At 67.9% G+C, this 26,302-nt stretch overlaps 5 protein-coding genes across 6 annotated transcripts in view; 2 read left to right on the top strand and 3 right to left on the bottom strand.

Annotated features, from left to right (window-relative positions):
- The window catches only part of CHLRE_07g313206v5 (uncharacterized protein), a 9,262-nt gene extending 4,305 nt beyond the window's left edge, over positions 1-4,957 (bottom strand). For both annotated transcript variants that reach the window (XM_043063835.1, XM_043063834.1), the window contains exons 1-9: positions 3,856-4,957; positions 3,560-3,765; positions 2,828-3,311; positions 2,403-2,648; positions 1,726-2,130; positions 1,381-1,411; positions 751-1,037; positions 283-576; positions 1-47 (exon numbers count right to left, since the gene is read on the bottom strand). The exon at positions 1-47 is cut by the window's left edge and continues 68 nt beyond it. In XM_043063835.1, the coding sequence (XP_042922403.1) occupies positions 1-47; positions 283-576; positions 751-1,037; positions 1,381-1,411; positions 1,726-2,130; positions 2,403-2,648; positions 2,828-3,311; positions 3,560-3,765; positions 3,856-4,836 (2,981 nt within the window). In that variant the 5' untranslated portion in view covers positions 4,837-4,957. The remainder of the gene's footprint in view (positions 48-282; positions 577-750; positions 1,038-1,380; positions 1,412-1,725; positions 2,131-2,402; positions 2,649-2,827; positions 3,312-3,559; positions 3,766-3,855) is intronic.
- Positions 4,958-5,151: 194 nt separating this feature from the next.
- Positions 5,152-7,243, top strand: CHLRE_07g313185v5 (uncharacterized protein). The gene is made up of 4 exons (XM_043063833.1): positions 5,152-5,402; positions 5,477-5,657; positions 6,024-6,126; positions 6,370-7,243. The coding sequence occupies exons 1-4, from the start codon at positions 5,360-5,362 to the stop codon at positions 6,463-6,465; spliced, it is 423 nt and encodes a 140-aa protein (XP_042922401.1). The 5' UTR covers positions 5,152-5,359; the 3' UTR covers positions 6,466-7,243.
- Positions 7,244-7,245: 2 nt separating this feature from the next.
- CHLRE_07g313164v5 (uncharacterized protein) lies at positions 7,246-12,297 on the bottom strand. Its single transcript, XM_043063832.1, has 11 exons — positions 12,033-12,297; positions 11,798-11,883; positions 11,233-11,583; positions 10,956-11,078; positions 10,644-10,695; positions 10,314-10,417; positions 9,955-10,102; positions 9,666-9,723; positions 9,148-9,405; positions 8,682-8,842; positions 7,246-8,323 (listed from the first exon to the last, which is right to left on the bottom strand). The coding sequence occupies exons 1-11, from the start codon at positions 12,100-12,102 to the stop codon at positions 8,004-8,006; spliced, it is 1,731 nt and encodes a 576-aa protein (XP_042922400.1). The 5' UTR covers positions 12,103-12,297; the 3' UTR covers positions 7,246-8,003.
- A 140-nt stretch (positions 12,298-12,437) lies between these two features.
- CHLRE_07g313143v5 (uncharacterized protein) lies at positions 12,438-16,619 on the top strand. Its single transcript, XM_001700908.2, has 8 exons — positions 12,438-12,602; positions 12,730-12,869; positions 12,974-13,889; positions 14,038-14,897; positions 15,040-15,185; positions 15,337-15,517; positions 15,655-15,750; positions 15,885-16,619. Exons 1-8 carry the CDS (start codon positions 12,548-12,550, stop codon positions 15,990-15,992), a joined length of 2,502 nt encoding a protein of 833 aa, XP_001700960.2. The 5' UTR covers positions 12,438-12,547; the 3' UTR covers positions 15,993-16,619.
- A 7-nt stretch (positions 16,620-16,626) lies between these two features.
- Positions 16,627-25,937, bottom strand: CHLRE_07g313122v5 (uncharacterized protein). Its single transcript, XM_043063831.1, has 26 exons — positions 25,561-25,937; positions 25,085-25,302; positions 24,527-24,535; positions 24,231-24,348; positions 23,912-24,007; positions 23,672-23,709; positions 23,352-23,524; positions 23,048-23,195; positions 22,746-22,855; positions 22,354-22,465; positions 22,020-22,105; positions 21,750-21,804; positions 21,410-21,546; positions 21,074-21,187; positions 20,482-20,882; positions 19,971-20,068; positions 19,549-19,677; positions 19,126-19,278; positions 18,778-18,909; positions 18,550-18,622; positions 18,268-18,405; positions 18,051-18,103; positions 17,839-17,897; positions 17,581-17,677; positions 17,355-17,473; positions 16,627-17,080 (listed from the first exon to the last, which is right to left on the bottom strand). Exons 1-26 carry the CDS (start codon positions 25,787-25,789, stop codon positions 17,002-17,004), a joined length of 3,174 nt encoding a protein of 1,057 aa, XP_042922399.1. The 5' UTR covers positions 25,790-25,937; the 3' UTR covers positions 16,627-17,001.
- Between the last annotated feature and the right edge of the window lie 365 nt (positions 25,938-26,302).

The raw sequence follows: 26,302 nt of genomic DNA, 5'->3' as shown, positions 1-26,302 counted from the left end.
GGGCAGCAGGAGGCGGCGGCGGCCCAGTGGCGGCAGGCGGACAGACACTGCCGCGGGCGCGGTGAGAGCGGCCAGGCGTAGGCGGCACAAGGTAGGTGCGTGTGAGGTGGCAGCAGGGGGTGGCAGGGGTGGGGTGTAGCTGGCGTGCAGTTTGCAAACAGGCGGTGGCGCGGAGGCAGAAGGCGCAGTGCCGTGCAGTGCAGAGATGGGCCGACCACGTGTGTGGACACCCAGACGCGCTGCTGCATCCTTTGTAGCACTAGTAGCAAGACGGCCACGCACCCGCATGGCACCGGAGTCGCCCATCAGCCGCAGCCTCAGCAGCGGCGCCTGCTGCTGCGGCCCCTCCCCGCACACACCGCTGCCGCCAGCTGCCCCCGGAGCCTCCTGCAGCGGGGCCGCGACAGCTGCTGTCCCCGCCGCAGCGGCCGCAGGTGCGGCGGCGGCGGCGGCGGCCCCCACAGCAGCGGCCCCCACAGCAGCTGCAGCTGCAGCGGCCCCCACAGCGGCTGCGGTCTCGTGCATGTGGGCGGCGGTGGCGGCGAAGGCGGCGGAGGCCAGAGCCTGGTCCAGGGCCTGACAGGTGGGGAGGGATGGAAGTGGGGAGGAAGGTGGCGCCAGAAGTGCGTGTCGAACCTTTTACCCTTGTACTTTCCTGAGAGAGACACACACACACACACACACGCACACACACATACACACACACACACTCAGTTCAGCCACACATCCTCCCCCCCCACACACACGCACCCTGGACAGTTCCTGACGTGCTCGCCAGAATTGCCGCGCCGCCACCACCTCCACCACCTCCTCCTCCTCGCCCCCTGGACCCAGTGCCTGCAGCCCCGTGGGCACTGCTGCAGCCACAGCGTTAGTGGCATCAGTGGCAGTAGCACCAGTGACGGTAGCACCAGCACCAGTGGCAGTAGCACCAGTGGCAGTGGTGGCAGTAGCACCAGTGCCGGCAGTGGCAGTAGCTGCATCTGCCGCCAGCAGCAGCTGCTCGGCGTGTGGCGGTAGCTGGGCCAGCGACTCGGCTGTGTGGCGTGTGTGTGTATTGAGTGTGTGTGTGGAGGGGGAGGGGGAGGGGAAGGGGAGCAGCAGAGGGGAGTTGGAACACTGGTGGTCACATGATGTCGTTTGGAGAGGGAGAGGACAGGAGAGGCCGACTTGCCACACGCGCCTGCTGCTTACCCGATGCACGCGTGCTGGTGAACCAGCAGGCAGACACTCATGCATACACGCACATGCCCAACCGCCCCATCCCACCGCCACCACCACGACCACCACCACCCACACGAACATCCACACACAGTGACAGCCACAGACAGGTGCTCCAGCGGCCTGTTCCCACCCACCCACCCACTACCACCCACCCACCCAGGTCCAGCACAGTCGTGTCGTAGAAGGCCTGTCGTGTGCATGGGCAGGCGGTAGCGGGCGGGTGGTGGCGGGCAGGGGCCGCATGCGGGCGTGCATGTGTTTGGTCGGGCGCACGGTGTCAGCTCCTGTGTTGACTGACTGCTGCAGCCCGTCCGTACACCTGGCCACTAACAACCCCACCCTGCCATTTAACCCCCTCCACCCTCCTCCTGCCCCCCCTCATCCCCCCCCCCCAAACACACACACACACACACACCTCCACCCTCCTCCTGTCCCCCTCCTCCTGCCCCCCTCACCCCCCACACACACACCTCAATCCCTCACCCTCCACCCCCTCCTCACCTGCAGCACCTGACACATGGTGCGGTCCGTCGCCCGCATGGGCACACGCACCTCCGACTGGACCGGCTCGGGCAGCTGAGGAGCAGGAGGAGCAGGCGGAGATGCGGCAGCTACCGCCGGAGCCTCAGCCGCTGGCGGCGGCTTGTCGGCGGCTGGGCCACCCGCCCCTGCAGCAGCGGTGGCCTCCCCTGCCCCTGCCCCCGCCTCAGCTGCCGCCTCAGCCGCCGGCCCATGTGGCCCGCTGCCTGAGCCCTCAGGTGCGTCAGAGGCGGGTGTGGGTATGGGTGCGGGTGCGGCAGTAGCGGCGGTGGCTGCGGCAGTAGCGGCCCCGCTTGTGTCCACGCGGTGCAGCCGTGCGCCGCCCAGCAGCGCCAGCAGGGAGGTCATGGAGGCGTGCAGCCGGGACTGAGGGGGGGAGGGGAGGGGGAGAGGGGTGGAGGGAGGGGGAGGGAAAGAATGGCGGCGGGAGGGGGGAGCAGGTTGGCAGGCAGAGCGCGTGCTTCGATGCCATGCCGCCATGCGGGTCCCGGTAGACAGGGCCCAGCAGGGCGGGGCGTACGTGTGGTGGTGTGGGCGTGCGAGTGAGGTGGGACTGGACTGCAGTGGGACATGCCGCGTGGCGCCCGTGCGCGCACCCCCCCCCACACACACCCACACCCACACACACACACCCGCACCATGCAGGTGGCACTGCTGGGGGAGGCGGTCACAGCCAACACCCGCGGCGCCGTCCATGCCTGCTGGGTATGGGCTTGCGCCGCGGCCCCTGCCGCGCCTCCAGCCCCTTCCTCCCCTGCTGACGCCACCGGCCCCGGCCCCGGCCCCGGCCCCCTCCCCCTGCCCCTCCCCCTGCTGAGGTGCTGGTCCAGCACTCGGGCGTAGGGGTGTCCGGCGCCGTGGCAGTGGTGCGCCTCGTCCAGAACCTGGAGGGGGGGAGCAGGGGCGGGGAGCGCATGTGTGAGCGTGGGCGTGGGTGGTTGCTGTGTGCACGGACCTGACGCCCAACTGCTGATATGCTGCTGTCGCTGCTGGCCAAGGGTTCACAACAGCCCTCCCCCGCTTCCCGCCTCACCGCTGCCCCCCCTTCTCCCCCCCCCCTCACCAGCAGGTCCACCTCCGCCCCCAGGTCCGCCTCCCCCGCCTGCAGCAGGTGCAGGAAGGCGGCGGCAGTCACCACCACCACCGCAGACTGGCCGCAGCCCACGGCCGCGGATGCTGCAGCGGGCGTTACCGCCCAGCCATTGCCGCCACTGCCGTCGCCACTGCTGTCGCCACTGCACCCCTCTGCAGCACAGCCGCCCCGGCACCGGCACCGGCCGGCCGGCCCGGCAGGACCGCCTCCACTGCCGCCGCCCCAGCCGCCGCCGCCGTGGTGCGGGTGCTGCGGCGCCGCCCTCCGCACCGCGTCCCTCCAGGCTGCTGCGGTGAGGGGGCGCTGCGAGCTGTGCGCCGCCACCAGGGGCGAGCCGGGCAGCGCCGCCGCCAGCAGCGCCGCCGCGTGCTGCTCGGTCAGCAGCACCGAGGGCACCAGCACCACCACCACCGCGCCGCGGCCGCAGCAGGCGGCGCAGGCCAGGATCTGAGACCTGCGGGGCAGGGCAGGGCAGCGCAGGGGTTGGGTAGGGTCGGGTTGGGTGGGGGGTGGGGGGTGGGGGGCCGGGCAGTGGAGACTGCGAGTTGAGTGAGGTGAGCGCGCACGCGGCAGATGGGAGGAGCCGTTCACCCCCACAAGCAAGAAAGGTAAAGGCGGCCCTGGGGTGCCGCCACTCACTCCCACAACCTCTCATCACCCCGCCCCCCCCCTATCCCACCTCCCTCCCTCCCTCTCCCTCACCTCACCACCTCCACGAACACGCGTGTCTTGCCCGAGCCGGTGGGCGCACACACCAGCCAGTTGCCCCGCCAGCCCCCGCACAGCCGGCTGTAGCGCTCCCGGGCGGCAGTAGCAGCCGCCGCTCCGCCGCGATCGCCACCAGGCGGCAGTAGCTGCGGTGTGAGCGGCAGGCCCCAGCTGCTGAGCACAAGTCCCACCGCATCAGACTGGTAGGGCCGGAGGGGGGGCAGCACAACCGGGCCCGCCCCTCGCAGTAGCGCAGTGGCAGTAGTCTTGCCCGCACTGGCCCCACCCGCATTGACGCCGCCAGCCTCTACCAGGCCATCCGGCTGCTGCTGCCGCTGCTGTGCGTCCCCCTGCTCCTCCCCCCCTCCAGCCTCCCCACCCATGCCCCAGTGGTCCCCGCTGCCCCCGCTGGTCCCCATGCGGGTGTCCACTGCACCGGCGGGGGCAGGGGACTGGCACGACAGCAGCCGCGGCCGCTTCTGGGGCGGCGGGGCGGGCGTGGGCGGTGACACGGGGGCGGGCGGCTGCCAGGCGGGCGCCGCAGCACTGCCCCTGCCGCCGCCACCGCCATGTGCCCAAGGGGACGTGAGCTCTGCCGCCGGCGCCATATCCGGCAGGCTTGTGCAGCCCGGCTGCTGCCCCGTCCCGGCCCCCACCGCGCCGCCTCCCCCTCCTGCACCCTGTCCAGCTGTTCCCGCCGCGCCCGCTCCCGCTGCCGCTGCTCCTGCGGCTGCTTCTCGCCCTCCTCCGCTGGTGGCCGTGAGGTGCATGCGGCGCGCGCTGAGCAGTCGCGCCCTCGTGCTGTGCGCCCGGACGTAGTGCTCCTGCGCCACTGCCGCGACCAGCAGGCAGGCGGCGGGGCGGGCGGGCGGCGGGATGGCGGCCGTGTCAGCCACACAGCCCTCCACCGCCGCCAGCAGCGCAGACGCGGGGAAGTGTGGCACACACGGCAGCAGGGCAGAGGGGGCAGAGGGCGGCGGCGGCGTTGCGCCCGGTGGGTCGGCCGCTGGGTCGGCGCCAGCTGCTCCGTCCTCCTCGCCAGAGACCCCCTGCTGCTGCCCCTGCTGCTGCTGTTGCTGCTGCTGTGCCCACTGGCGGCCCAGGTCCTCCTCCTCGTGCTGCAGCAGCGCCGCCTCCACCGCGGCCCGCAGTCGAGGCAGGGGCGGCAGCGCGGGCAGCACCCCGGTGGACACCAACGCCGGCAGGCAGGAGGCCCAGGAGCCGCAGCCCGGCGGCAGTGGCTGGTGCTGATGGCGGTGATGGCTGATCATTGGAAGGACGGGTTGAGACTTGAGAGTGAGAGGCAAGCTCGGGCCTGCCGCGGCAGGGCCCGCGGAGGCCTAGCGCGCTGCGCTTTTGAGCTCAACGCCGGGCCGTGTGCCTCGCAGACACCATGATTAAAGCTAGAGCGGACAAACACAATGTGCGTGCGAGGGGGCGTGGTACCGCAACGCCAGCGGGGAACAGGCGGCACAAGGCGCTGGGCAGTCCAGTGGGCTGTGCCCGGGCCCCCATCCCACCATCTGGCTGTGGCAGAGCTACCCAAGCTGACATCAAGGCTCACCGCCAAACGTATCCATATGCAAGTTACAGCACCGCACCCGACCTCGTAGCAAACTCGATCGATAACGTTGCGTTTACCTCACGAACGCTTCCTTGCTTGACGACTTACCTGAAATCAGTTTCACAAAATTAGCTTTTGCAATTGCACTAGCAGGTAGTCCCAAGCAGCGACGAGTGGCGGTTTAAGCACAAACAACTTGAGGGGCGCCTTGTTTGCAGCAGGCGGCAGCCATGGCGCTCCCGAAGTCGGAGATGGAGCATGCGGACGCCAAGGGCAAGTTCTGCAGAGACGCATACAAAGTGCATGGCAGGCAGTAAATTTCGCGCGCCCTCTCTTCCCGTGCGCAGTGTTTGAGCACGCGGCGGTCATTAGTAACTCAGAGGTAGCTACAATCCTGACGGAGTATATGCGACAGCGGCGAGAGGAGAAGCCGACGTTCCAGCCGCAGCCGCTGGTGCAGAAGACGCTCGAGTACGTGCAGAAGTTCAACTGCGGCACCAACCCCGAGGCCGTACAGGCCATGCGCAAGTGAGGCTGGCGCAGCAGCAAGGCTGGATGCGATTGGTTGCACGGGAGCGGGGCGGACAGGGGCGCGCAGGGGCAGCGCAGGGATAGAGGCGGGGAAGCCGCCGTAACAAGGTTTCGGTGGGGACGGGGTTGCGGCCCCCGCCTGGGTCTTGCCCATGCCATGGCACCGCAGCCGGCGCCACGCCTCCCTAGCACGGAATGCCAGCAGCGGCCAGGACGCGGGCGGGACCTACGCGGCAGTCCGCGTGCCGGTCAAGTTGTGGGCACGGCTGCGTTGCTGTGAACGGTACCAGCCCTCACGCAGCGCTGACCTAAGCTTGCATACCCCCGCGCGAACACGCGCGCACCCACCCACCCGCCCTCCAGCTACATCGAGTCCATTGGGTTGCGGCCGTACGAGTGGGGCCTCATCGCCAACCTGATGCCCGAGGACAGCGACGAGGCAACCAAGCTCATACCCAGCCTGGTGGTGAGGCAGGGTAGGGGGGGGGGAGGGGCGGAGGGAGGAGAGGGGCAGGGGGTGGCGAGGTATGCGTTTGGGGTAGGGACACCCCGTATAACGGGGCTGCGGTGGCAGGCGATGTCGGCAGACTGGGTGCTCTGCTTGGACCCAGACAACTTCCCGAAGTCATTCCCAACCCAACCCCCGACCTCACCTTACTCCGCACCACCTCACCTCCCGCCCTTCCCCCCGCCCCCCTCCCCCTTACAGGACAACCCGGAGGACCCGCCCGAGGAGCAGCGCGGTCTGGCGGGCGACGAGCTGGACCGACTGCTGGCCGAGGTGCAGAACCTGCGCCACGCATAGGCGGGCAGTGGCGGCGGCGGCCGATTGCGGGTCCATTAGGGCTGAAGGGCTGTGGCGGCTGCTGTGGCGGCGGCTGCTGTGGCGGCTGCTGTGGCGACTGCTGTGGGGACTGCGACTGCTGGCAGGGAGCGGGTGGAGCAGGGACAGCGACAGGCGCAGGCGAACGGGGGAGCTTGACTATGTGTGTGTGGGGTGGGGAGAACTCAAGGTGGTACAGGCCCGGAGGGGTATGATCGGGCTGGGGAGGACCAGGACCCGGCAAGTAAGCGGACCGCTGGAGGGTGCAGGTGTCTGGCTGTGTGCATGTCTGTTCGTCTGTCTGGGGGCCTGGCCGACATGGGCCGACATGGGCCGATATGGGCGTGCAGATGCGGTGGCGATACCTGCCTGGTCCTGTGGAGGTCGCGTGGACGTGGCAGTAGGAGGCCCAGGGGCGCCGCTGGGAGGCCCAGGAGGCCCAGGGCGCGTGGGCGCCGGCAGTTGGAGCTGCGTCATGTGCGGATGCAGTCACAGGGTTACTGCGGCACAGGGCAGGCTCCTGCGTCCCTGCTCGCAGCTATGCTGAGGCTCGAGGCTGCGCAATGGCCGGGAAGACAAGGCGCTGGTGCCGATACGCGGACACGGGTGTGGTAGGCCGCTGGCGATGTCCGTCAGCAGTGCCTCGTCCAGTGCCTGGGGTATAGGAACAGCAATGGCTGCTGTATTTAGGCATGGGGGGCGGCCTGGGCCGAGGCCAACCATAGCTGGTGTGGAGCAGGGTATGTAAAGGCAAGGAGACTTGAAGAGCAGGTGGCAGGTTCCCACAAACACAAATATCAAGCCAATAATGCCAGGCAGGCCTGGCGTACACGTTCACCACTGCTGCACCACGAATGGAACGAATGGAATAATAACTAGCGCCCTGTGTTGCAGCTCTCGGCCTGGCGCCTGCAGCAGCGCATGACACAAGCTGTGGCGCAGTGCCTCTGAGTGTGTGCGGGGGCGTGCCGCTACGCCGCGGACCCGCACACACACAACCCCACAGCGCTAACACACTAACGCAACACACCAACACAAAAGCTAAGCCCGAAACCAGCTAAACCTGAAAATAATAAAAAAGTGCCTACTGCCTACTCGTGAAGCCCCACGTGTGGCCCGCATCCAGCGTGTCGTTCGCACCTATACTGCGCCAAGCTGCACCCACCGCGTCCATCCTGCTGCCTGCACCGGGCCACCGGCTGATGGGGGCATCGCCGCGCAGCGCTCACACAGTGTTCACACACACGTCGTTTCACACGGAAATATTTGAGCCGGATCTGATCATATTGAGCGGGCTCTGCGGCACAACCGCGGCCAACTCCTGGTCATGCATATGCCGTAGCTTGACACACGTACGGCATGCGCGGCCGTGCAGACTGACACTAACCCTCGCAAATGTATGTTCACAAGAACCTCCACATTGTCACAAAAATCACAGACCGCACACCGTCATCCCGCACGAAAGGCCTCATCGCCCCCACTTCCTTCGCAACCACTGCCCTCCCACGCACGTGCGCCGCCTACAGCTCTGTGCCTTCCAGGTGCGCCCGCAGCAGCGCCAGCGCCGCCGCCGGCTTGCTCTGCGGCACCATGTGGCCCGCGCCCTTCACACTGGCGTAGCGCAGCCCGCGCACCCCCGCGCCCGCCCGCCCCTCCGGCCCGGGCCACGAGGCCGTCCAGCCCGCCACCTGGCCGCCCAGGGCCCAGGGCCGCAGCGGCCCGTCCGGCCGGCCCAGCCGCCCCCTGCCGCCGCCGCTGGCCCTGCCGTACAGCCAGGCTGTGGTGCCGGTGTGCGGCACCACCATGTCGTGGTCGCCGCTGTACACCAGCACACGCAGGCCTGAGGGGGGGCGGGGGGGGCGGAAGGGGCGGGGGGGGGCGAGGCGAGGTGTGAGAGGTGGAGAGAGAGCGCCTAGAACGTCGGACGAAGACGAAGCGGAAGAGACAAGGGGCCAGGTGCCATGTCGGTTGTGCACAGAAGGCATAGGCTACCAGTTTCGGAGTTTGGCCACCGAGCGCCAACCATATGGGCGGGCGTCATAGCCAATGGGCACCCTCCTCCCCCCTGTTCCCCTCCCGGCGCAAGCGGTGTCGCTCCTTCTTCCCTCCCCACCTCCGCCCTTCCGGCTCCGCCCTGCCCAATGCGCCCCCCTCCTCTGCGCCCTCCTCTGCGCCCTCCCCTCCGCCCCCCCGCTCACCCTCCTCCACCGCCATCCGCACGTGCAGCGGCACCAGGTCCGCCGTGTCCATGGCGTAGTACAGCACGTCGCTGCAGGGCTGCCAGTCGGGCAGCGCGGCCAGGGGCGCGGCGTGCAGCGCAGACCGCACCTCGGCCCGGTTCAGCCAGTCCAGAGCCAGCCTGAGGGGGGCGGCAGCCGGCCATGGAGAACGGAGTATGTTAAGTCACGGGCATACAAGTGCCGTCGTCGAGTAGAGGGGGTGGCACGGTTACAAGTCGAGGGCGAAGGGGAAGGGTGACGTTGGCGGGGAGAGAGTGGGGCCGGTCAGCAGAGGCCGGGCCGGGTGCGTCGGCGTGCAACAACCCGGCTGTGCCGGAGGCGAATACCAAGACAGTCTCTACAACAATTCCTGCTGCTCCGTCGTCTGCATTCCCTACGGTATAGGGCAATGCCCGCGCCGCCGCCTCTCACCCCATACACACACCTGCGGTCCATGCAGGGAGCGACGTGACGCAGCCAGGGGCCCCACAGCCGCCGCCCGCCGCGCCGGCCCGCCTCCAGCCCCGCCTCCTCCTGGGCAGGCAGGTCGGCCGCCGCCTCACCCCCGCCCAGGCGCGCGGTGAAGGGCCAGTGGAAGCGGCGGTCCAGGTCGGCGGCACTGCGCTGACCCCGGGGGGCAGACGAGGACGAGGCGGCCAGAGCGGGGCCTTGCACGTGCGTGCATGTGTCCAGCACATCATACCTGCGTGTGCGTGTGCATGTGTTTGTGTACGTGTGTGTGCGGGTGTGGGAATCTTAAGTTTGTGTTCATACACACAGGCAGCACACAAGGCGTCGCACAACCTTAGCCAGGCGGTTTGTCGCGGACAATTCAGCCACGTGCCCCCTTTTACAATCCCTCCCTCCCCCCTGGTCTTGGTTGACTTGGAATCGGAATTAAATACCCCTCCTACCCACTTGGGACTGGAATGCACCTTCCCCCCACCCCACCCCCCGACTCACCAGTTGAGATCCCACAGCTCGTCCTTGACCACACCCTGCAGCTCGTAGCAGGCCGTGCCTGACAGGAGGGGGTGGGTGAGGGCAGCCGCTCATGCATCACACGTATGAAGTGGCGCGGGGGAGGGGGCGAGACGTGAGGCGGGGAGGGGGCCAGGCCGGCATTTACGCGCGCAGCAGCCTTTTACATCCAGCCCGCCCCCGCCCGCCTCAAGCCGCCATGGCCTTTCTGCCTTGTCGCTGCCCACCCATCCGGCCCCCACCCCGTCCCTGCCCCCGCCCCGGCACCCACCCTGTGTTGCGTTCCAGAACATGTCGGCGCAGGCCTCCCGCATGGCGGCCCAGGTGGGCGGGTCCACGTAGCCCATGGCCGCCGCAAAGGTCATCTGGCCGTTGCCGTCCAGCACGTCGTCAGTCACGGGGTTGCCCACCGCGTAGCCCTGCGGCCGGACAGGGCGCGCGAGGTATTGCGTGTCAGGAACGAGGTAAGCGTGTGAGGTGCGAAGTAAGCCTCTGAGAAGCGAGCAAAGCGTGTGCGCCGTATGCGCGACCAGTGCAGTGTCTCCATGGATACCGGGTTGTGGGGTATCTCCCGCATACCTAGACGTGCGCCTCCCCGCCCCGCCCCGCCCCGCCCCGCCCCGCCCCCACCTGCAGCTGCACCAGCTGCGGCCTGCCCGCCGCCTTCCGCCGCTTGTTGGCGCGCACCACCGCCTCAGCCAGCAGCGGCACGTACACGCCCGCGTAGCTCTCGCCTGGGCCGAGAGGGGTGGGGGGTATTTCATGTGGCGAAGGGAGTGACTTGGTTTCAGGTACCAAGCGCCGACATCCAGCAGGAAGGGGAAGAGGCGTGAAGGTGTATGTCATTATGTGTGTGTCAGGAAGCGCACATGAAAGAGGTGTGTGGCAAACCCCACATGACTGCCCACACGTTTACCCTGCAAACCGCCACCCGCGCCCGCCCCGTGTCCTCCCTCCTACCCGCGATGTGGAAGGGCGCAGTGGCCAGCTCCGGGTAGCGCTCAGTCAGGCCCTGAGCAGGGCGGAGGCGGCAGGGGCAGCGCGAGCGGTGTGGGTGGTGGTGTGCAGTGTAAGTGGTGGTGTGCGGGGGCCGTCAGCCGCGCCTCGTGATCGTTGGAGCTGACGTGAGTACGTCCAATTGTGCCTATATAGGGGAGCCCACAAAGGAGTGCACCGTGCGCCCAAAGCCCTCCCTGCGTGGCCCCGCCCCCCACGCTGCTGTTTCGGTGTTTGCCCCTTCCTCCCTGCCTGCCTCCCCCGCTCCCCCCTCACCTCCAGAAAGGTGACCAGGTCTGCAACGGTGTACTGGTCGTCGGTGTGGTAGTCCACCTCAGGCCGCCCGCTGTACGACATGCCCGCACCTGCCGGGCTGTCCACGTAGATGACCGTGGCGGCCTGGGGCCGAGGAGGGGGGCGTGTCAGGTCGGGGGCAGGCAGGGACAGGGTCAGCCCGGGGTGTCAGGGCGCAAGCAAAGACAGCAGCGACCCGACTTGGGCAATGCACATGCGGGTGGGCATTGTGTTCTCAACCACCGGTCGCCGTCCTCACCTTGGTCCAGGAGTAGGGATTGGGCTCAATCACCACCTCGCGGGCCTTGTTGCCGCCGGCCTGCCCCGGACCCTGCTGCCCCTGCCGCTCGCCGGCGAAGCTGAACTTGAAGGGGCCGTGTTCGTAGATAAAGGCGTCCAGGGAGGAGCAGCCGGGACCGCCCGTCAGCCACAGCAGCACCGGCGAGGCCTCCTCTTCCTTCGCTCCACCCGCGTGCTGCTGCGCCTGCTCCTGCTGCTCGCGGTCCGCCACCAGGTACCACAGCTGCCTGTCGCTGACCTCACTGACAGTGATGTAGCCAGACCGCATGCGCACGTGCGGCGGGCCGTTCAGACCCGGCAGCGAGCACACCTGGCCGGGGAGGGGACAGGTGCAGGCGGTTTGGCCCCGGGCGTCAGGGTGGGCGTCCAGGTGCCGCTTCAGGCAGGCGGGGTAGGCCAGGTCGGCAGAGCAGCCGCCCGTGCTGTACTAAAGTTTGAAAATCGCAGCAGTCCCGCGTGGTCGGATTGGACCGGCCGCCCAGGCAGACTGGGCTGCTGTGGCGGCTGCGGCCAACCGCACCCACCTCGTCTGAGCTGTCGCTGCAGTCGCGGGCCTTCTGCGCAGGCAGGAGCTTGTGGGCAGGGTCCGAACCGTAGAGGCGAGCAGCGCCTGCAGCAGCCCACGTGACGAGTGGGAGTGAAGGACCAGCAGGAGCAAGGCTCTGGACTCCCGACCTGACACCCAGCCCAAGCTCCCTGCATGGATGTTGCACCGCAAAACTTTTACACCAGTTTGCCCCACGCCTCACACAATTTCACCTGTGCAAGTTGCCACTGCGCAAACCGCAGTGAGCGCCAGCAGCGCCCTCATGCCGCTGAGGCGACGCATTCCGCGATGTGGCCGCTGACGACGTAAGGGGCACGCACGTTGGTGCTCACGACCCACAACAATAGGCGTTCCAGCAATACAATCTGCAGCCAGCCACCTAAGAGCTTGGCATCAGAGGAATCAAACGTGCTCAATCGCTGCTGCGTGCAGCCGTGCAGCCGCTTGAATGCCGAGCTTGACGGCCTGGAAAACCGTATTACGCCAATATTTGTGACAGGGCATTATACAGCCGCTAAAGAGGTGACATGGCCGCGATTTCGGAACGGCAGGATCCAATCATCCCCCATCGCCCCCCGTTCAATTATATGACGTCTGTCGCGCCGACGAGGTATTCATTTTTCTTCTGCAGGTGGGCCTCTGTACAAGTGCTGATAGTACTACGCTGTATAGCTTTAGTTGTGACATTCGACAGCTTGAAGCAAGACCCCCTGCCTTTGTCGCCACGATGGAGAGCTGCCAGCGTATGACGCGCAGCCGGGCCAAGGCCCTTGGCACCACACGTAAGTTATATCTTGTCATATGTTCAATCAACGATGCTGAGCAAGTTGTGGCCTCGGCGACCGCGCTCCCCCCGATTTGTCAGCATGCCAACGCCGAGCTCGCTCCCCCTCCTTATTCTGGATGCAGCGATGACCGCGGCTGCTCCCACTCCTGATCCCAAGACCACGGGCCGCCGTGGACGTCGCGGTGCCGCGGCTGCAGCTGAGCAGTCGGCGCCTGCTCTCGAGAAGCAGTTGTTCCAGGACGAGCCTGTGACTGAGCAGCAGGTAAATCTGATCAAACGTACACTGCAACACTTTTGGCTGGAACTGCACTGCGAGCTCGCAGTGGCTCTTTCGATTACCCCCAACCCCCCTTACGTGCATCGCAGGCTCAGCAGGAGGATGTTCCCGTGCCCGAGCCCTCACTGGAGCAGCCTGCGCCCGAGAGCTCGGAGCAAGAGCAGCAGAGCTCCGAGCCCGCTGACCAGGCCAGCGCTGACCCTGACTCGGACAAGGAGTCGCACGAGCTGCACACCGACTCGCATGTTCTGATGGCGTCGCCGATTCCCATGGCGCTGCCGGTGCCGATTGCGGCTGACAACACGGCTGCTGCGGAGGAGATGCAGCCGCTGCAGCTAAACCTGGACGCTGCGGCGCCGGCGCCCGCTGTTGCGCCCCGCCCCGCCCCGGCCCCCCAGCCCAGCCCGCTGCAGGCCGCTGCGCAGCCTCCCGCCAGCCCCATGCCCATCCCCATGAGCCCCATGGCGCTCGAAATGCAGCCCGCGCCCTCGCCTGCGCCCGTAGCGGCCAACGCTGCGGCCAGCCCCATGCCCGCCGGCACGCCGCTGAGCTTCACCTCCGACCTGGGGGCCGCCCCTGGCCAGCCTGGCGGCCTCTCCATGCCCGCCACGCCGCTGTCCTTCAACAGCATGGCCGATGCGGTGGACGCGGCGGAGTTCTCGCCCATGCCTGACGACGACGAGATGGGCGGCGGCAGCCCCATCAGCCTGTCGGGCGATCCCGTGATCGCCACCCCCGCGCCTATGCAGCAGCAGGACGCGGACATGGCCGACAACGCCACGCCCGCCGGCAACATGGCGCTGCAGCCGGCGGCCGTCGAGGAGAACCCCATGACCTTTGCCTCTGACCGCCCGCTGACGCCCATGGCCGACCCCTCCCCCATGGCCGGCTTCCTGGGCATGGCGCCCGCCAGCGTGCCCCACCCCGCCGCTGCTGTGCAGGCCCGCCTGTCGGAGCCCGCAGCCGGCTTTGTCGGCTTCAGCCCGCTGCCCATGCACGTGGCGGGTGAGTTACGCCGTGGGGCTGCGCTGCATACGATGTCACTTGCTTCTATGTAACGGGTTATGCGTGTCAGCTTGTTGGTCCCCGATGCGGCCATGCCACACGCACCGGTCCCATCTAACTGCCTTTCACCCATCTGCTGCCATTGCAGGCACTGACGCGCAGGTGGAGTCCCCCTCGCTGGACGGTCTCATTGTGCCCGCGGCCGCCGCCGCCGGCGCCTCGCCCTCGCCCTTCAGCCTGACTCCGCCCATGCCGCCGCTGGGCCAGCTGCAGGACATCACCTTCTCGCCCCTGCCTGGCACCGCCGTCACGCCCATCGCCGGCCTGGCGCCTGTGCAGCCCGCTGCCTCGCCGATGGGCGCTGTGCTGCCCGTGCCCGCGCCCACTCCCGAGGGTGCCGCCGCGCCCGGGTACGCGCTGGCGCTGACGCCGCTGGCGGGCGCCATTGCCGAGATGCAGCCCGCGGCCGCTGAGGAGGAGGACGAGATGGCGATGGAGGAGGACTGCGACATGAACGGTGCGCCGATGTGCGAGGAGCCCGCAGCTTCCACCCCGCTGGCGGCTCCCACGCCTGCGGCCGCGGCCAGCAAGACCCCGGCTGCCGCCACCCCCGGCGCGCGCATGTTCACGCCCAAGCTGGTGTCCACCGCCTCCAAGGCGACGCCGCAGGCCAAGACGCCCACCATGGTGAGCGCCAAGAGCCCCTACGTGAACGTGGAGTCGCGCTACAACAAGCCGCGCACGCCCGCTGCCGTCACCCCCGTGGCGCCCGTGGCCGCAGCCACCACCAAGTCCATCAAGCGCGTGTCCATTACCACGCCCGAGGGCCCTCGCAGCACCGCCCCGCAGCGCCAGGTGGTGCCCACGCCCTACCGGCCCAAGTCCGCCGCTGCTGAGGCGCCCTCGCCGCTGCCCATTGCGGAGCCCACTGAGGAGGTGCAGCAGCAGCAGCAGGCCCCGGTCCTGGCGCCCGAGGCTGCCGCCGCTGCCGAGGAGCGCCGCGCTAAGGTGCGAGTATTTGATGTTTGGCTTGTTTTGCTTGGCCGAAGCATTTTGCATGAACCATCATGTTGCCTGACTACCGGTACTTCCACACAACCCTGGTCAAATCTCACACTCCTTTCATGCTCCCTGACCTCCGCACGCTCAGGCCGCCGAGCGCCTCAAGTCCATCCACGACGCCGAGACCGGCGCCGCCTCCGTGCCCAGCTACCTGGCGCCCACCCAGGCCTTCGCCAACAAGGCCGCCGGCAAGGCGCTCAAGAGCAAGGTCGAGGCCGGAGACTACGACCCCCGGTACGTCCTGCTCAGCCACACCTCATTGGGTTTATCGCAGATGTTCGGGATTCCGCCCTTGTCCAGAGACAGCTTGCAATGCTGCTTCGACTTGCTGGCGCTGCATGAGTAACTCACCACCCATTTGGTTCGGACCTTCCTGTGTGTGCAGCTCACTGCGTCAGCTCAAGCGCGAGGTGAAGGAGGCCATGGCCAAGAAGGCCGAGAAGGCCGGCGGCGCCTCCAGCCTGACGGCGCCGCGCGACGTCAAGCTGACGCCCAAGGTGGCGGAGCGCGACCTGGCCATGCCGGACGACCAGGAGGACAGCGACCACGAGGCAGAGTACAACGAGGTGAGCAGCGGCGCCGGGGGCAGCCAGGAGGCGTTGCGTGCATGCATACTGCACGGCCAGTTTGCCAATCGCTTGCGGCACACAGATGCACCTCTTGCTGAGCTGGCCCCCTCGCTCTGCACCGTGGTCACCTGCAGGCCCAGGAGAACGTGTTGGTGGAGGCCATGGGCGGGCTGGAGGTGGCGCCGCCCGCCAGCAAGGCCATGCCGCTGCGTGGACTGCCCGCGCCGCAGGTGAGAACTCGAGTCCTGGGATCAGGAAAGGGACTGAAGCATGACAAGCATCCGTGTCCGCACGCTTTGCAGCGTCCTTGAACGGTACAGCTCAGTTATTGGCTCCGCCGTGCTACTGCCGCCACGTTGAACAGGGCCGCCACCTGCGCTTCGACGACAAGGGCAAGGCGGCGGAGAGCCCGCAGCGCACCGTGCTGCGCGGCCTGCCCGTGGCCAGCGGCAAGTACAAGCGCTTCGAGTGAACGGCGCCCAGGGCTGAGACGGGTGTCCTAACAGTGCAGCGGCGCAGCAACTGACTCTCGGTGCCATGCAAGTTGCTGGGCCGGCACAGTCTGCAGCTTTACGTACAGCGCATTCAGCGATGGTGTACATCAATGATGGGCCACCGAACGTGTTCTACTCACGCGTGGTGGTAGCTAGACAGGTCAGGTAGATGCAGGAGTGCTTTGCGTGGATGTGATGCCTAGGCAGGTCGGGATAGGAACAATAATGCGGCTACGCTGACAAGTGATCGATATTGACTGGACGCTTGACCTTCTGCTGCGCTGATGTCAGTGCTCCCACTGAACTGCAAGAGTTGACGTGACGCATTCGCACATGCTGGTGCGGGTATCCTATGTGGGGGCGGTACAAAGACAGATCACAGACTGCTGTACCTGGGGTGTGGCTGGCCATGCGTTTGCAATTCGGGGCATGCTCATCCGAGTGTCTGCTCACACGGGGACAAGACGTGCCCCGTGCAGGCCCCGGGGGGGGGGCTCGACGTGTATACTGTGTATTGAAAGGGAGATCACGCCAATAGCATACTACGGCGTTGATATCGATCGCGACTGACATGGGCTGATGCATTCTTGTAAGGCGGCGGTCACCTGGCACCCGTGCCTGGCGTTACATAGGCCTGGGTTGAGCCACGCCCTTGCAGCATCAGCAGGTGCAGCCAGGTCCACGCGATGGGTGGTGCTGCCCTGGCAGCACACCGCTAGACTGCCGGTGCCCCGTGCTCCACAAGCACTCAGTCTACCAACACTCCCTTGGGCTCCTAAACGCTTAAAAATTGAAATATAGAGCTCATCCACTAGGGCACCGCACCAAATCCTCCAGCGTTCGGTCCCCGGCTCGCGCTTGTGAGCAGTCCGACGACTCGCACTCGCACTCATGCAGCTCTCTTGCCGGCTCTTGCTGTCCGCTCACTCGTTACGCAACGCTTTGGCGACCCCTCAGCCCGCTCGCCGCCTCGCTGCTCCATACAGCTCACTCGCTGGCCGAGCCGTCCGGGCCGGCGCTGTCCTCCGTCACGTAGCCCGGGTCCAGCCGCCCGTACCCCGCGTAGCTGGGCAGGGGGGGGAGGCAGGGGGTTGCGAGGTGGGGGCGGGGTTGTGGGGCAGAGGGGGAAGTCAGCAGGAGGACAACGGGTGCGCTGTTGTTGGCCTGTTGGGTTGGCGGAGCTGGGTGGAGGTGGATCCAGACCCGGGTGCGCCCACTGGCAGCCACTGCGCCGCGCTACACGCATAGCCATCCCCCTGGCAGCGGCCCTCCCAACTCATTCCCCGCCCTGGCCCCGGGCTGCTGCTGCTGCTGCTGCTGCTGCTGCTGCTGCCGCTCACCGCTCGATCCACTGGTCCTGCTCGTAGAGGCAGTGCATGATGGACTCGTAGGCGCGGTAGCCGTGGCCCTCGTGCGGCAGCAGCACCAGCCGGCAGGCGGCGCCGTGGCCCTTGAGAGCCTGGGGGGGGGGGGAGGGGTTGCAAAGATTGGTCGGAATTAGGTGTTGCGGCAGGGTGAGCCCCGCATGCGGCCCAGGCCCCGCTCGCCCCCTCCCTCCGGCCTCACCTGGTAGAAGCGCTCGCTCTGCAGCGGGAAGGTGCCGGGGTTGTTGTCGTCCTCGCCGTGCACCAGCAGCAGCGGCTTGGTGATCTTGTCGGCGGCCCTGCAGGTGGTGAGCGGGTGGGGTTGGGTGAGTGGGGGTGGGTGGGGTAGGGTGGATGCGGATGCGTGGGGGCGCAAGCTGGAGTGCAGGTGTCACAGCGGAGCAGACTTGGCCTCCCGGCAGCGCCCCTCCCAGTCCCTCCCGGCCCCTCCCGGCCCCACATGAATGGCGACATGCGGTTGTACACGTCGGGCGCCTGCCACAGCGTGCGCTCCTCGTTCTGGTGGGGTGGGGCGGAGGGGAGGTGGGGACAGTGGTTGGGGGCAGGTGTGGGCAGGGCAGGTGTGCACGTGGGCGGTGTTGGAGGCGGACACCGCATACAGCCGTGCCCAGCACTACCCTCCCCACACACACACATACACACAGCGCCCACCTGGAACCCAAAGGGCGTCAGGGTGCGGTTGTAGGCGCCAGTCCGAGCAATGCCTGGGCGCGGTGGGGACACGGGCGGGGGGGGGGGAAGCGTCACAGGGTAGCAACAACAAACTATGTTGCGTATGCCGTCCGCCTGCCCCCTGCTTTTGGGCCCTGGCTACATGAGACTGGCAGCCACGCCCACCGCTCCGCCGCCCTGCCGCCCGCCCCCTCACCCGCCGCGAACAGGTCCGGGGCGTGTGCCACCAGGTTGGCGGTCATGAAGGCGCCGTAGCTGTGGCCGCCCACCGACACACGGGCCGGGTCAGCCACGCCGCGCTTCACCACCTCGGTCACAGCCGCCCGCGCGCTGTCTGCAGGGCGGGTGGGACAAGAGGGGGGCGGGCGGGAGGGTGGGTGGGTGGGTGGGTGCGCATGCCTCGTGCGGCACACCAGGTAGATCAGGCGAGCGGGCTGACGTGAGAGCACATGTGATGTCCCCTCCCCGCCAAACGCACCCGTGAGCTGCTCAATGAATGTATCGTTGGGCTCGGGTGCGGGGCCGGTGCTGGCGCTGCCCTCGCTCTCCTCCTGGGGGCCCAAGTGGAATGTGCAGGCGGTAGGGTGTGAAAGGAGGCGGGAGGGTCACTAAATACTCCACGAGTCAAAGGCAAAATTTACAGCAATTCAGCTCCAGAAGCGGCCCGCACGCCCCCGCCCCCGCCTCACCCCCCCCCGCCCCTCACCTTGACGTCCGCCACTATGGGCAGTGTGGGTCCGTCCAGCACGGCGTACCCGCGCGTCAGCCACAGGGTGGGGCTGGTGGAGCCGATGGAGGTGAACTGGTGCGGACTGCGCCGCATCTGGCCGGCAGCCTCCTGCAGGGGGGAGGGAGGGGGAGGGAGAGGCACGGGGTTCGTGTGTGAGCGACTTCCAGACATGACTAACTGCAAGGCGGCGACGTTAGGGCTGGACTGGCTTGTGCGCATACGGTCACAGACAAGGCACGCACGTGCACATCGGCCCAGAGCATGTTCGCTCGCCCTCGCCTCAGCGCACGAGGGCCTCTCCCGGCACGCACCCCCCTTCCTGACCTTGGTTTTGAACTCGCGGGGGTAGGCCCACACGATGCAGGGCAGCGGGCCGTGTGTCTTGGGGTTGTAGCCGGGCGGCGTGTACAGGGTGGCGGTCAGCATCACGCCGTCACTGCGCGGGTAGCGGAGCACCTCGCGCTGCAGCTCGCGCAGCTGTGAGGGGGATGGAGGGTAGTGGAGGCAGGGCGAGGGGGGCGGAGTTGAGTGAGCGCGCGTGTGTGTTGGTGAGGGTTATAGTTTACTCCAACCGCAAGTGGGGGAAAGGCTCGGTTGTCAGTTGCGAAGCTGTGGGGGTGAGGCATATGCACCCAGAAGCCGGGCTGACCAGGTCAAGCTGGTCCCACACGGTCGCCAGTCCCCGCCCCCGTGCCGGCCCCACACGCCGCCCCCCTGCCCCCCCCCGGGGTTTGCCCCCCTGCCCACCTGCGGGTAGGGGTGCGGGAAGTTGGTGACCTGGCGCTCCTGCCAGCTGCGGCCGGCGTCCGTGAGCGTGCGCAGGTGGGTCTGGGGCGGGTCGGTGGAGCTCTCGCGCCCAAACATCATGGACAGACCCTGTGTGTGGGTGTGTGTGTATATGTGGAGGGGGGGAGGGCAGGCAGGTCGAGTTCAGGTCGAGTTCAGGTGACGCCCGCCTGCCCACCCGCTCCAGCCCTGTGCGACTGAGGCCCCCTGCCCCCCCCCCCGCCCCCCGCCGCAGCCGACCAACCTTGAGACGCATCCTGGCGTTCCGTCAATGATGAACACCCCCCCTTCCCTGGGCTTGCCTACCCGCTGACACCCGCTGACACCGGCGACTGCCGCCTGTCCCCCTCCCTCCCTCCCTCCCTCCCTCCCCCGCCCCGCACCTCTAGGGTGATGGGCTGGTGCGGGTCTGTGTCGCTCATGATGGAGCCGCTGGTCTCGTAGTAGGGCGGCCGGGACTGCCACAGCCGGTGCGTCTCACCTGGGGGCGTAGGGTGGGTGGGACAGGGGGGGAGGGCAGGGGGGACACGGGTTGGTGATGGGGGGGAGGCGGTGGAGAACAAGGGAGGGTGCACACGTCGGCTGATACCGTAGGGTTGAATCCCTCCCGGACCTTCCGGCGCGCTCCTACCGTCCTAATCTTCCTTTTCGGTGTGTTGGCACTGCACCCATTTTCCCCAAACCCCCTCACATAACCTCACAGCTCCATGTATGCCTTTCAGAGCACCGCCTGCACCACCACCACCACCACCACCACACGGCCACCACCACCACCACCACCACCACCACCACCACCACCACCACCACCACCACCACCACCACCACCACCACCACCACCACCACCACCACCACTACAGCCCATCACGGCCCGGCGCCCTCCCCCCCCTCCCTCACCGCTCTCCAGGTGGAAGAGGTCGAGGAAGGGCTTGTTGCCCTCGGGGCTGGCGCCGCTGCCGCTCATCAGCAGCCATGTGCCGGTGCCGCTAGCCAGACCCGCGCGAGTCACACGCTTGGTGGCGGAGGCAGGAGCGGGAGCGGGAGCAGCGGCGGCGGCGGGGCTGCCGTTTGCGGTGGGGGTGGCGGCCTCGGCGTCCGATCCGCCACTTGAGGCGCTCAGTGCGGTCGCTGCCGCCGCCGCCTCCGCCGCCGCCTCGGCTGCCTCGGTGTCGTCCGCCGCCTGCTGCAGTGCCTCCAGAGTGGCTGGGTCGGGGGTGATGCGCGCGATGGCGTATGTGCCCCACTGCGTGCGGCGGGTGAGGGGCGAGCCGGGGTCGCCGTACACGTCCTCGTAGTTGCTGGGGGGGCACGGATTGGACAAAAGGGTTGTGTGAATTGATAGTGACAGTTTGGACACGCGAAATGCGACTGGTGAAATTAAACCGCACATCCGCCGGTCCCCAGTCCCCAGTCTCCAGCTGCTCCGGTACCCGCAAGACCAATGCTCGCTGCCGCCCGCCCCTATTCCCCACCCCCATCCGGGCCTCACCGGTCGAACACGACCTCCTTGGGCTGCTCGGGCCGGTCGGGTGCGAAGCGCCACCACACACTGCGCCGCGACTTGTACCAGCTCTCAAACAGAATGGCCAGGTCGCCGTCGCACCTGCGGCGTGGGAGGCACACGCGTGGGGGGGGGGAGGTGTGGGCGGGGAGGTGTGGGCGCGAGGGTGTGGCATACGGCACGTCGCACATGCGCATGTGCCGCATGTGAGTCAGCGCGTCACACGGAGCCCGAGTGCACCAGGGCACGAGGGCACGAGTGCACCAGGGCACGCAGCATGCCGCACAGCTACCGCCCCCAGCGCTCCACACCCCTACCGCTCACCACGCCACGCCGCCGCAGCGCAGGTCGGTCTGCGCGATGCGGCGCGGCGCCGCGGCCGGGTCCGCCGCCGCCGCCTGCGCACTGAGTCCGAACACAACATCACGAGGCGACACCTCCACGGCCGGGTCGCCGCCGTCCTGCAGGGAGGGGCCGGGGGGTGGGCGGGCGGTGGCGGGCATGAGCACGTTGTGGTGGTAGTTGAAGCGCGAGATGCGGTAAGTACACTGGTTGCAACCACTGCACCGGGGCTACACGACAACCTGCTTCATCTCCCCCTCTCTCACCCAACCAGGCGCCCTCCCCCCTCTCCCCTCCCCCCTCCCCCCCTCCCCGGCCCCACCTGCGCCTCCATCCAGTACATCTCACACGGCGCATCGTCCCGCCAGCTGATGCCGCTGCGGACGGGGGGGGAGGACAAGCAGCAGGGGGAGGAGGGGTTGTGGAAAGGAGGCGTAGACGCGGGGCCCCGCTTAGTGTGGAGGGCGGGGCATGCCTAGGTATATCCTGTTCTCACCTTCATTCCAACTTGGCTCTCCTGAGCGGCTAGGCAGGTATTTGCCCACCCTATCTAACCCACCCGCCCCCCGCCCCGCCGCCCCGCCGCACCTACCGCGGCCCGGCTCTGCAGCTGTTGAAGGCGATGGGGATGTCCTCAGCCAGGGGCAACGCCGCCAGCTCCCGGACCAGTGAGCCGTCCTGCAGGGTGGGGGGGCGGGGGGGGGGCGGGGAGGTGTGCGGCAGGTCTGGTGCATAGTCGGGCTCAGTTCACCTCCGTTCAGCACATTTACGAAGCTGCTTCAGTCTAGCGGCCCGCATTCGGTGATTCGGTATTGCCAGCTGATGCAAATGCGCGGTACCGTCGCCGTATGTGCCAGGAGGGACCCCAGCCACCCCAACCCCCCGCCCACCACCCCCGCCACACCCGTACCGCCCACGCCACGCACCCGGGTCCACAGCTGTGTGCGGCGTGCGAACCGGCCCGCGGGCAGGGCTGTGCTCCAGGGCCGCTCCAGCCAGCTCACCAGCAGGTAGCGGCCGTCGGGGGAGGGGTCGACCCTGGCAGGGGGGGGGGGAGGAGGCGGGGTGTGCAGGGTTTTGTTTTCGGGGGGAAGGATGGGGCGTACCCCTCCATGCAAGACGGTGTGAGCGTGTCACCAACCGACTCCGACCGGCAACTGGATGCGCGCGAATGTGCCCCCCCTGTGACAGCCCTCTGTGCAGCCACCTCGGCAAGTGCACTCCCTCTCCCGTGCCCCTCCTCTGCTGCCTTGGGTCCCCACGCCCCTCCTCCCCACTGCCTCCCCCCCCCCACACACACACGGACACACGCGCTCACTCGATGTACATGCGCGGCGGCCCGATGACCACCGCCTGCCCGGTGCGTGTGTCCAGCCGCAGCAGCTCGCTGGTGCCGTAGTGCTCCCACAGCGCCACGTCGTGCTCGTCCTGGGGGGCGGGGGGGGGCGGGGAGAGACACATGCCGACATGCGTGTGTGTATGTGGGTAGTGTGTACGACAGGTGGCTTGCAGGGGCGGCGGGGAGGTGGGACTGGACACCCGCACCCACCCACCCACCCACACACACACCCACACACCCACCCACACACCCACACACCCACACACCCCTCACACACCCACCTTGAGTAGGTCGGGCCAGGTCCTGTTCTGGATCTTCTTGCCCGCCGTGTTGTCCTGCACCTTGGGCCCGGGCGGCAGCGGCGGCTTGGCGGGCGGCGGGCTGAGGCCGGCCGGCAGCACCGCCGCAACCAGTGTGTCGTCATCCAGCCTGTGTGCGTGTGGCGTGTGTGTGCGGGTGTGTTAATTTGGGGGTGGGGGCTGAACACATGGTGGACCCACGTGGTGAACCCAATGCTGGCCCTCACTGTCGCACCGCCCCCCATCCCCACCCCATGCACCCACACCTACTCGGCCAGGCACCCACCAGGCGTAGTCGTCGAACACGGTGTTGAGGGCGCGGTAGCCTAGGCCCAGAGGGCCGGGGGCGCCGGGGCCGGGGGCGGGTAGGGCGGGGCGGCAGGCGCCGGTGGCGGGGTCGGCCAGCCACAGCTCCAGAGGGCGCCGGGGCGGGTCGCCGGGGCCGCCGGGGCTGCGCACCTGGGGGTTACATTCATGCGTGCGTGTATGTGTGTCGCAATGACTTGCAGGCATTGACGCACGAGTGCACAAGCGACCAGTGCAGCGGCTCCACCTAGGTTTCGGCGATGTACGTCGTAGAGCCCCCCCCCCGTCCCCCGCCCTCACCGTGAAGGCGATCTTGGTGCCGTCAGGGCTCCACGATACTGCAATGCAGGACGGGGCAAGGCAGGGCAGGGCAGAAGGGAGGGGAAGGCAGGCGGACGGGTGTGTACGAGGTTAAAGGTTCGGAGCTAGGGCCTGGTTATGCGCCCAGCATCAAGTGCAAGACATGGGTAGGCAGTTGCTGCCCTCACGCCCCATCAGCCGCCGCTCCACGCCCGCGGCCCCCTGCGGCCCGGTCCGCACCGTAGTTGAGCCATGAGCCGGGCGGGTAGCCGGTCACGTGGCGGCACCTGTCGGCGGCGGCCGGTACCACCTCGGTGGAGGGCACGATGGAGATGCCTGCAGGCGGCGGGGCATGCGGTAGGAGGGAGGACGGCGAGCAGTGTGCACACAACACACACACACACACACACACACACGCCGCACACGCGGCCCGCATCGTCTGTTTCCCTTCAGAAACAACATATTCTCGGCCCTCCCTGCCCATTACCCTGCCCCCCCTGCCCCTCTTCCTTCACTCCGGCCTCCATGCACGCCTGCCCCCCTCCCCCCTCCCGCCCACCTGTGTAGTAGCTCATCTTGCTGCGGGCGTACAGCTCCGGGTCCAGCCGCACCCCCGCCAGCTTCAGCTCGGGGCGGGCCATCTCGTAGATGGGGGGCAGGCTGGGCGGCCGGTCCAGCTGCGGGGGGTAGCAGGGGGTGGGGTGAGGGGGGAGAGTGAGGGAGCGGGTGGGGGAGGACACTCTGAAGGCATGCAGGTACTGCGAGGTGGCTGTCAGGACCGCAGGACTAGGCACACAAGTGCGTTGCGCAAACACGCCACAGCCACAGCCGCAGCTCTCAGTCACAGGCTCTTACTTGCAGGAACTGTGGAAGTGACGCCGGTGTGGGAGGCGTGCGGCGGCGCCGGGAGGCAAGCGGGGCGATGCACAGGGTGGGACAGAGGCAGGGGGCGTCAGGGACACGAGGCCGTGGCGAGAGGCGGGGCGGGGCCAAGTCGTCCCAGACTCCCAGGCAACCATACCGGTATGGCAGTGTGTGGGCCCATACCCGCTACCCAGCCCAGTGCCCAATTGCCTGTTAGTCACCTGCCGCCCGTCAGTCCGCTGTCTGAGTCCACGTGCCTGAACCCGCATGCGCTCTCACAGCCGCCACCCAGGCCCGCACAGCTCGCGACCCCACCCCGTAGCGTCGCGTCCTAGCACCCCGTGTTCATCCCTGGGGACGGCATTGTCATCCGTGACCACCACCACCACCACTCCTGAACTACACCACCGCCTCTACGCCCACCACCACACCACGCCCGCACGCCCGCACGCAGGCCGCGCCCGCCTTGCACTGTGTTTGGTTTAGTTTGGGCTGGTATCTACCCCCCTCTCCCACGCCCCCACCCCACCCCCCCGCCTCCACGCCCACCAGCTTGCGGTCCGGCGAGTAGCTGAGAGCTGGCTGCGCTGGGGCGTCCACAATGGCGGCGATCTCGGGCGGCGGTAGTTTGTAGCCGCCACCCGCGCGGATGGCGGCGCCGCCCACCGCACTGCTCAGGGGCAGGCCGCTGCCGGCGGGGGCGGAGGGGGCGGCGGGAGCCGCGGCGGTGGCGCCAGTGGTGCCGGTGCCCGGGACGTCCGCGGGGGCTGTCGGCCGGTGTGCGTGCATGTGTGGTCAGGGGGGTGTCGGGAGGTCGCGGTGTGGGATCAGGGAACCGGTGCGTGCGGGCTGGTCGGGGGCGCGTGCGTGCGTGGAAAGCCCCCGAGTGCACCGCTCCCAATGTGGCACGTCCTGCACAGCACGCCCGATGCGGCGACACAGGCATGGCCCCCACCCCGCCCCCCACCCTGTGCACATCCCTTCCACCCGCCCGGCACCTCCCCATCCCATGTCCGGGCGCTCACCCGAGCCCTCAGCGCCCAGGTGAGCTGCCAGCACACACATGCGGGCGGCCGCACGAGCCCGCACTGGGGACAACGAGGCCAGGCCTCCGGTTTGTGTCGGCCATCCCCGCACGACACCGCCCACGTTGCCGCTCAACAGACCCCGTGTTAGCACAGGCTTTGAATCAGCACAGCCGCGCGCAATCAGCGACGATAGCACGCGAGGTCCGGCTGCTCCAGCCCGAAGCATCCTCGCGCCACTTGTGGCCCGCATGCCTAGTGATAAAGATCTGTGTCGCTAAGCAAGTGCGAGCTTACTGGAAGTGTGCGAGAATAGATATGTGAGGTATTAGGTGGACAGCATCTGTGGCAATGTCCCACAACGAGTCACGGCGTTAATAAGTATCTCATCAATGATAGGGGTACCGGTGTAATAAAACGATTGTAGCATCACTCAGATGGGGCAATGCAATCATGAAAGGGTTTGCCTGTGTTGGCCATGGCAAAAACCCTGGCCTTGGACATCAGGGCACCTGCGTGAACGGCGCGTGAACGGACGGCCCCCGCGCTGGAGGTGATGCCCTTGGAGCGTTATAGCTCGGCGATGTCCCGTCTCGCCAGCCAGTGCCTTTGATGTACTAGATGAATGCTGGCCAGCTATTCGTGGGGAGATGCTGAGCCCTACCGGCTTGCCTACCGGAATTGCGTAGGTACTCCAGGTCGCCAGCAATTTGACCCCAGGCCCCGGGCCAACTGCGCCGCC

The sequence above is a fragment of the Chlamydomonas reinhardtii genome, chromosome 7 (genome assembly GCF_000002595.2).
Source record: "Chlamydomonas reinhardtii strain CC-503 cw92 mt+ chromosome 7, whole genome shotgun sequence".
Taxonomy (NCBI): domain Eukaryota; kingdom Viridiplantae; phylum Chlorophyta; class Chlorophyceae; order Chlamydomonadales; family Chlamydomonadaceae; genus Chlamydomonas; species Chlamydomonas reinhardtii.
Note: the sequence above shows the minus strand (reverse complement) of the source record. Positions and strands in the feature narration are given on the sequence as shown.

Coding starts and splice junctions, on each gene's coding strand:
- CHLRE_07g313143v5 (XM_001700908.2), top strand. CDS start 12,548: ATGGAGAGCTGCCAGCGTATGACGCGCAGCCGGGCCAAGGCCCTTGGC. Junction 12,603..12,729: donor CAAGGCCCTTGGCACCACAC/GTAAGTTATATC, acceptor TTCTGGATGCAG/CGATGACCGCGGCTGCTCCC. Junction 13,890..14,037: donor GCTGCCCATGCACGTGGCGG/GTGAGTTACGCC, acceptor CTGCCATTGCAG/GCACTGACGCGCAGGTGGAG.
- CHLRE_07g313164v5 (XM_043063832.1), bottom strand. CDS start 12,102: ATGCGTCGCCTCAGCGGCATGAGGGCGCTGCTGGCGCTCACTGCGGTT. Junction 11,584..11,797: donor GCAGCGACAGCTCAGACGAG/GTGGGTGCGGTT, acceptor CTCCCCGGCCAG/GTGTGCTCGCTGCCGGGTCT. Junction 8,324..8,681: donor GCGGATGGCGGTGGAGGAGG/GTGAGCGGGGGG, acceptor GCCCCCCCTCAG/GCCTGCGTGTGCTGGTGTAC.
- CHLRE_07g313122v5 (XM_043063831.1), bottom strand. CDS start 25,789: ATGCTTCGGGCTGGAGCAGCCGGACCTCGCGTGCTATCGTCGCTGATT. Junction 18,910..19,125: donor CCCGCGAGTTCAAAACCAAG/GTCAGGAAGGGG, acceptor TCCCCCCTGCAG/GAGGCTGCCGGCCAGATGCG. Junction 18,623..18,777: donor CCATAGTGGCGGACGTCAAG/GTGAGGGGCGGG, acceptor TTGGGCCCCCAG/GAGGAGAGCGAGGGCAGCGC.
- CHLRE_07g313185v5 (XM_043063833.1), top strand. CDS start 5,360: ATGGCGCTCCCGAAGTCGGAGATGGAGCATGCGGACGCCAAGG. Junction 5,403..5,476: donor GGAGCATGCGGACGCCAAGG/GCAAGTTCTGCA, acceptor TCCCGTGCGCAG/TGTTTGAGCACGCGGCGGTC. Junction 5,658..6,023: donor GCCGTACAGGCCATGCGCAA/GTGAGGCTGGCG, acceptor CCCGCCCTCCAG/CTACATCGAGTCCATTGGGT.